Here is an 8,276-nt window from a genome sequence, read left to right on the forward strand (position 1 = left end):
CATCTCAAGAAAATGATTCTTCTATTCACGCATATTGTTCTCGTGTTGAAGTGACAAAACTGTTCATATTATGTTCAACTCTCCTTCTTACATAGTTTGCTCAAAAAAATCCTAGGACCTTATTTTGCATGTTAGTCAATTTAAACTAAAAATTGTCAGCTTGGACTGTCTGTAAATAAACAAGTCCTAACTTTTAATTTATCTTTTCCAATTGGTGACAAAGCATGACTTTCACATGGTAAGCATGAGTGAACAAACTAAAGTGTGTTTTTTAACAGCAAGTTTTATCAAAATTGAAACTAAGCACCATATGTTACAATTATTCACGTTGCAAACGATGTCAGCATTGAAAATGTATTGGAAATAAACTATACAGAACATTTGCAAAACTGGAAAACATTTTACATAAAAACTTCATATCTTTACAACCAAGTTAAAGCAATTCTTAAACATCAGCATTTTTATCATTTTCTTGTTTAATAATACTCTTCCGAACATTAAGATCATAGTTTTTGTTTCAGTTCAATTTAATGCGCGCAAGTTATCAAATACTGACCAGTTTTTTTATTCTTAGTTCTGAACGTAAACTCTTAGAGCGTAAAACGTAACATTTTCATCAACTTTTAGCGCTTCAATAAACGATGAACAAATAAAACTTGTACCAAAGTCGAAAATACGTTTCATTAAAAACAAGACCTGCCAGTTTTGAATATTACTGTACTTAACCACTTATAACTTGTAACTTCAACTTTTAACCTCGTGGTTGTAAAACAAATAACGCTCCAACGAATTATTGTGTAAGTGTGGAGAAACAGTTTGAATTGTAGTCAGAAAAATTGTGGATTGTTTGTTTTTTCATCGCTTCCCAAAAAACAACAGATTTATAAAAATGAAGTTTTACAAATTTGCAGTTTTTAAGCGCCTTGGAAAATTTGCAACTTTGCCACTATATAACTATTGAGCGATCTTGAACTAACTGTTTGTTTATTATTTCTTACTAGAGACTGTTGATAATTGTGATATTAATTTGTTGTTTACTTGACTCTTAATCGATTATTAACAAACTCATTGTCTGAGATTTATCGATTCAAATATTATAACGATCCGACATTCTTCCAGAATTCTGTAGAATTACACTGTCAATTTCTGAGCAAGTAAAAGTCAAATCAATATTTGGGATAATTCTTCAATCGGAGCAGAAAAGATGGCAAACAAACTCATGTTTGGGATCTTTTTCATCCCCCCCCCCCCCCCAGCAAAATTGTTCAAGATGGTTGCAAACAAACTAATTTATTGGTGATTTTTAAATCATAATTGTTTCGTTCGACCTAAGTATTGGGACCAGCAATTAAAAATTTTTCTACATTCCACTATAATGGTTTCACAAATTATAAATTATATGTGGTCAAATTTTATATGAACGAGGGGGTAATTTTTTTGTTACGTAACTGGCATTTTTTGACATTTTTCAGATAACCAACTTTTGTTATTTCTGTTTTCCTGTGCTTTCGTTTTGGATTTTAAATGCAGAATTTTTCCGCTCTTTCTTGAAAAATAGCAATTGAGCCCACAATTTCGTAACAAAAATCGACTCGGTAAAATTTAGGCATAAAAATAAGATTGATTAATTTCGCAATTTTTTGGGTTTTTTTAAATTATATATGCTTGCATCTGGAATTTTCTTTCTCCCCAAGGGTAAAACCCTCTAAAATCTCTTGATATCATTAAAAAAAAGCAACAAAAGATATTTATAAATTGGCAGTGTAATATTGACTTAAAATAGGAGAAAAAAAAGAAGAAATGGCGTTGCGTGCGGCAACTTATCCGACCATAGAAGTGAACGGGAAACGATACCAGAACTCGAACACCGATATGGAGCCAGTTTACAAATGTTCAGTCAAGTATATTGATGACAATGACAACGGAGACTTCACTTTTGGGGTAAGTAGTTACGAATTAGCAAGTTAAAGCAATAAAATTACAAAATCTTTCAAGATAATTATTTGCCTTACTAAACTAGTGGCGTATATCATTTGTTTAAACGATTCCTGTCAAATCATACAAGAGCAGGAAGAAATTCAAAATTGCTGGCACTAGTTAGGAAAAGCACAGAATTTATGGTGGAAATTTTGCATGTTACTGGACGCAGTTTTTTCAGCGCCTCGAGAGTTGCTCTAAGTTTTGTTATGATACAATACCACCAAGAAAAAGAATCACAACAACGAATTTGGAAACAATTTGGTTTCAAGAAGGAACTTAGCTCATCCGCGTTGAAACGTAAACTTTTCAAAATCGAAAAAAAAAAAACTGTTACAAAAGTTAATGTAACTTGATGATAACCGCTGACAAATTTTCTGTTTTCACAACAACGTGGTATCATATTATAAAAATAATAAATCGATTCTTGATGTTCATACGTTATGCATATTTATCCAGGATCTTTATTCATACTTTTTATCTGAAATCAAATTACTTGGAAAATTATCTTGCAAACTCTTACAAGAATTGAAATGGAAAAAATGAGCATCTGGTTATCTAAATATTTAACCACACTCGAAAATTCAGTGAGGCGTTTCCTACAAACCGTAACTAATTTAAGTAAGAAACCAGAAGAATTAGTTTGAAAAACAATTTATATCCGGTTCATACCCATCAAAAAACAAAGGGGTTATTTGATACCAAGTTATATATGATTCTCAGTAATCTAACTTGGTAATAGATTATTTGATGGATTTCTTAGTGGTGAAAACATCATATTTGATTGCCTCAAAGTCGACCACGAATCAAAGAAAAGCTATGAAACCGTCTAATTGTCATATTCCGTCGATAGAATTTTCTTCAAAATCTGCAGACAAACATGCTTTGAAATCATACAGTGTTATATATTACACATAAAACATTGATGGTTGCCCAAAATACGGTATAAAATCGTCAGAAGGCATTTTTTTTCAATATATAGCAAGTAAAGTCAACTTTTGACATTTCGGGTGCGCCAAAACAAACATTTTGTGTTTTATGTTCAATTAAGAAATGATTTTGAAGACAAATGCAATTTATTTTGCATCTTTTCTTATGAAAGGTCGAGGTGCAAATTTCTTCCGCCAAATATCTAAACCCTTTTCTAACACTCAGTGTCACCATTTTAGCTCACGCATTGAGACAGAGTATTAGTTGTAGCAATCTTTTCATTGCATCATTTTACTCAAAAGCAACATCAATTATATCACAAAACGACGGAAGTTTAAAGTATGCTTCGCCCAGTGCCAAAAAAGAATCGCTTTTATAGCATTTATGTTTAAACCACCCATGATTGCAGGGAATAAGGGAGAGTGTAAGTAAAAATCCATCACTAAGTTTTCTGCCCTCGCCATTAACCATTGATGTGAAATTTTTCTTCTGAATAAACTGAAATCGAGGACCGCAAATGAAATCAATTGTGAGATCGGACCAATAATAGTTAAATTTGATAAAAAAAGAACGTTCTGAAGTATTTTTCTTGCAGTGATTTTGCTGCAGACGGATATCTCATCCAACACTCTAAACTTATTTTAGAAGAAGGATTTTTTCCTTACATCTTTATTATATTATTTAATTTTTCGCCAATCGATTTTGTTCTCAATATGATAACAAAATGTATAATTTTAAGGATACAAAAATATGTTTGTGAAATTTTAAGCAGTTTTTAAAGTTATGAAAGCTCATGAAATTAAAGATAGCATAGTAAAGCTATATAATTTTGGCTAAAACAAAGCTAATTGATTCGTAAAATGTTCTTTTTTGTAGATTTTTAAGCTTGTGATTTTTATCACAGCCATCATACTGCTTACATTGAAATTAAAATCTAAAAACTATCCAGGTTGCAGTTGTCTTATATGTCAATAAAGTAACATATATGGTATTTGAATTTCTTAGAGACCCTTTAATCTCGTTATTTAAACTGAATGACAATTTTCTTGTATAAATACCCTTTAACCAAACTCCCTCTAATTGATAGAGAAAAATGGCGACAAGTGCTTCTTAAATAATTAAATGTTATTTTATCACTAAATGTCTGGAACCGTCTGAAAAAATTGATGTGCAATTGTTTATTTTCTGGCTTTGGATATTCTTTGAGACTTATTTTGTTTTCGAAAAACTTACTTTCAACATACTTCCCATGCTACATTGGTCTAATTTTGTGATTTTTAATAAGGTTATAACAATTACTTGCTGATCTAAAACCACTGAAACGTTTTCGAAAAAGTTGTTTTGTTAAGAAGTGAATAACCTAGAAAAACTTTTTCAATCTTGTTTTTATAGGTCTTTGCGCCCAGAAACAAAAAAAGAAACATTTTCGCGAAGCAACCTGAAAAACAACCAATCAAGAGACCAGAGTATTTTAAGTACGGCTCTTTGATCGTGTATAAGAAATCTTCTTTGATTATAGGACGAATTCTTTAATAGGACAAATTCTTTAATTTTTTCAACAAATGTTTTAATTTTTCTTTCGAATAACAGATTTAAAGGTAATATTAAAAGTTTTAATAGTCAGACATCAAAGTCTCTATAAACTGTTTTGGCGTTCATTTAATTTAAAGGAACGTAGAACAAGATATTTTTAAATAGCGCTTGTGTGCGCGTGTGCGAACTGTGTGCGAATTGTGAGCGCGTGTGCGAACTGTGTGAGGATAAATTTTTACCACTCTATAATCTGATATTTTGAATTTTTATAATCTTATTCTCATTATTTATCTCTGCTCATCATCTCTTTATGCCAAACCCCCTCCCACCCCCCTCCCCCCCCCCATACACACACATTAGAGCTAGTTTTAAAAAGCGGGACAGCCGATCAAAATCCCCGTTAAAAATTATTAGCTCTCTAGCACTTGATTTGTTTCCTTTTTAGAAAGAACACCTCGGATACAAACTTCTGTACGATGTGTGTTTGAAACTGAATGTGATCGAAACTGACTATTTTGGGCTGAGATTTGTAGACAAAACTGGCCAGCGGGTACGTATATCAAGATTCGGATCTATTCTGCCCCCCCCCCCAGCTTAGTGAGCATAAATCTTGTATGACCCCCAGGGCACAGGTGCTCTTTTCTTACATAGTAACGTGCTATATAACAACATATAATTGTAACTGGGGGTCATAAAAAACACAGGCTGGGGGGGGGGGAAGGGGGGGGGGGGGGTGAAACAGAATAGATCCCAAGACCTCATTTGCGTGCACGTGTGCATAAAACGAGACTTCTCATGGATATTTGAACAAGCACTCATTGCAAAAAACAAACAGAAAAATATCACCAGGAATGTTTTCTCTTTCAGTGAAGAAGTTCTTAAATTGAAAATATGTGAATATGTGAAAGAAAAAGGTTGAAGTCCAGGTTCAGATTAGTTACCTTTTTGGGTTAGATCTAAGTGGATAATTTTCTGAAGAAGGTAAAAAGTGGGATGATTATAATCTGGCCAGACTAAAAAACAGCCAGGGAAAATAATATGATTCAGCGCTGATTTAATACGTTTCTCCGATCCAGGTGAAGTGTCTAATTGGTTTTGTTTCAGCACTGGTTAAACCCAATGAAGCCGATCACTAAGCAGTTAGGAATGAGTGAGTATAAATACATAATTCAACATCAACATGCATACTTTAAGATATAAACATGTGATAAATACTTCAATTTTTCAGGCCAGCCGCCCTATCTGCTTTGCTTCCGTGTGAAGTACTACCCGCGTGACTTGTCTATTATTCAGGAAGAAATCACCAGGTTGAATTTTGAAAACTTTGTCAAAAAATCATACGTTTCTCTTATAACTAAATTTTCAATAGTACATGCTTAATTCTTTAATTCTTATCGCTTGAATCTAATACTAGTTAAGAACAAGGAAAAATGTAATTTTTTGGATTATTAATTTCAAGTTTGGTTATCTTATGAGACAGTTGCATCTTGGTTGTTTTGCAATATCTTGCATAATCGCTGTTGGTAACGCACCTGGTTCTTAACTAAGATTTTATAGCCGTATTTTGCGGTTGTTTGAAACAATTGTTGTAATAATCAATCCCAGAACGTCAAATCTTAATCAGCACTGATTCCGCGAAGTTGCAATTCTTGAATCAGTACTGTATCAGAGTTCTGACCAGGTCGCCTTTAAGATTTCTCTTGAATCAAGCCTTAAACCTTGATTGAGCAAATCTTGTGCATCTTGATTTTAGTTTTCTTTTTCTTCCGCTTCGTTACGAAAGAAAAAAGTCGCCATTTACAATTATTTGCATTCAGAACTCTCTAGAATTAGTCGAAATTGTTCAAATTTTGTTGTCAGCAATTTGTTAACCTGGAAAAGCAATTGTTGGCTTATGCATCTAGCAACTTAAAATGTCCCATATAATTAGTAAGGAAACAATTTTTTTTAAAAATAAGAAGCACTAGAAAACGCGAGCAAAAAAATTCACTTACCAGAAAAAGAAAAAAATTTTTCGATAGAGTCCAAATGCACCAGTCATGGCCACTCCTTTCTGCGCACTGAAAAAAAGATTTGGTTCCTAAGTAATTATATGGGACAATTTAAGTTGCTAGATGCTTATATCAACAATAGTTTTTCCAAGTAACAAATTGCTGACAAAAAATTTGAACAATTTCAGGTAATTTTAAAATGCATTTATTATTAATAATGTCTTCTCGAAAACTTTACTTACTAACTGCGCAATAATCAAGACTTGTCAAATTTTAGTCATGACATGTTTCAATTTCCTCATTTTTATTTTTTATGATGAAAATGTAGCAATATCAAACATGTAAATTATTTGACTGTTCAAAATCTTACAAATTCTCACAAAATATTACAGAGAGAGCCTTGCCTTACCTGAACTTTACCTTAACACACCTTGAGTCAACCTAATTTGTCTTCATTTCGTTAGTTTTTACGTTAAATTTAACTGAAAATTTAAGGGGGCACCACCTGATCTTTTAATTGAACAAACCTTAGTTTACCTTAAAAAACCTTAATTTTTTTACCTTAATGTTTATGTTAATTTTACCTTAACTAAAATTATTTTCTTTCAAATTTCAGGTTAAAATTAAGGTATTTTAAAGTGAATTCAGGTATTTTTACCATATATTTTAAGATATTTTAGATATAACTGTTCAGGTGTGTTTTTCAGGTAAGTTTAAGATATGTTCAGGTAAAAGTCAAAGTGATGCCCCATTTGTTTTTCAAGTATTTTTCAGGTAATGTTAAGGTAAATTCAGGTAAGGCAAAACTACCGGAACGTTTCCGGTATGTTAATGTGTTTTATCAGGTAAACTTACCTAAACTTTATTTAGTGTGGGATAATATAATTTTAAAAACTTTATAGTAAAATGTGAATTTTTTTCTAGGTACCAGTTATTCCTCCAAGTGAAGCGTGACTTGGAACACGGCCGACTGCTCAGTACAAGAAGCGAAGCAGCGCTGCTATGTGCATATGTATTACAAGGTAAAGCCAAATACTTCTTACATAATTAATGTATACTCAATATAATAAGACTATAAGAATATAAGATGACTGACGTTTTATACTTTTAATTGATGTTTAAAAGTTCTAATGGGTAGTTGCATCTCTTCGTAAGATATCTTTAAGAAAAATAGCACAATAAAAGATTGAACCCCGGCCCCGGTTGGGGTGCGAAGGCTTAGAATCGCTAACCTTTGTTCACACTCTAATAAAAACCAAAAAAATGTTCACTAGGGAAAAGGAAGGAGTTGTATGCCGGGTCGAGTAACTTTTCGAAAATTATGTGAGAAAAACCTAATTTATTTCACCTAATTCAATTTAATACATAATTACGTGACAATGAGTTTTACTGACTCTGTTTTAGCAACATTGGGTTCTTATGACGAGCGAGATCTGCCACCTGGTTATTCTCAGGAGATGAAACTAGCAGCTGCATACAAAGACAACGAATTCTTTGACGAAGTAGAACAGTACCACAAAGTCAAAATGAAGTAAGTCAGACAAGACAAATAGGTATGATATTGATTCAAAAAACTGATACGCAAGTGCATCAAAAATTTTCAAATATGAACAGTGAACTCGTTACAGCATTCATGATAAAACCATTATTGCTATCCGGGTTGATATTTTCCTCTCAAAAGATTTAGTATTGGCGTTGCAGAAAAATTTTGCACATGAAAACTTGCATGTTTTGGGTTTCCATGGTCCGTGTCGAATATGCGTCCTATAATTCCGACAACTCGAAATAAGAGAAGTGCTACGCTACATTCTGTGAAACAAAGGCTTAGACGTAAGCTGAAGGGAA

At 32.6% G+C, this 8,276-nt stretch overlaps 1 protein-coding gene across 2 annotated transcripts; it reads left to right on the top strand.

Moving 5' to 3' along the window:
* Nucleotides 1-408: 408 nt before the first annotated feature.
* LOC142340221 (FERM domain-containing protein 5-like) lies at nucleotides 409-7,984 on the top strand. Of its 2 annotated transcripts, none has more exons than XM_075390743.1 (7): nucleotides 409-1,125; nucleotides 1,763-1,941; nucleotides 4,886-4,990; nucleotides 5,545-5,590; nucleotides 5,669-5,747; nucleotides 7,356-7,453; nucleotides 7,836-7,984. In XM_075390743.1, the coding sequence occupies exons 2-7, from the start codon at nucleotides 1,801-1,803 to the stop codon at nucleotides 7,964-7,966; spliced, it is 600 nt and encodes a 199-aa protein (XP_075246858.1). In that variant the 5' UTR covers nucleotides 409-1,125; nucleotides 1,763-1,800; the 3' UTR covers nucleotides 7,967-7,984. The 2 variants fall into 2 exon arrangements, with proteins under 2 accessions (XP_075246858.1, XP_075246857.1); XM_075390742.1 differs by having other exon boundaries at nucleotides 411-1,125; nucleotides 1,784-1,941; nucleotides 7,836-7,983.
* The last annotated feature ends 292 nt before the right edge of the window (nucleotides 7,985-8,276 follow it).

Source organism: Convolutriloba macropyga, chromosome 5 (genome assembly GCF_964194025.1).
Source record: "Convolutriloba macropyga chromosome 5, txConMacr16.3, whole genome shotgun sequence".
NCBI classification, from domain to species: domain Eukaryota; kingdom Metazoa; phylum Xenacoelomorpha; order Acoela; family Convolutidae; genus Convolutriloba; species Convolutriloba macropyga.

What these genes read in the sequence shown, in the direction of transcription:
- LOC142340221 (XM_075390743.1), top strand. Translation starts at nt 1,801, where the DNA reads ATGGCGTTGCGTGCGGCAACTTATCCGACCATAGAAGTGAACGGGAAA. An exon ending in TAGACAAAACTGGCCAGCGG is followed by an intron (nt 4,991 to 5,544) that starts GTACGTATATCA and finishes GTTTTGTTTCAG; the next exon opens with CACTGGTTAAACCCAATGAA. An exon ending in ATTCAGGAAGAAATCACCAG is followed by an intron (nt 5,748 to 7,355) that starts GTTGAATTTTGA and finishes ATTTTTTTCTAG; the next exon opens with GTACCAGTTATTCCTCCAAG.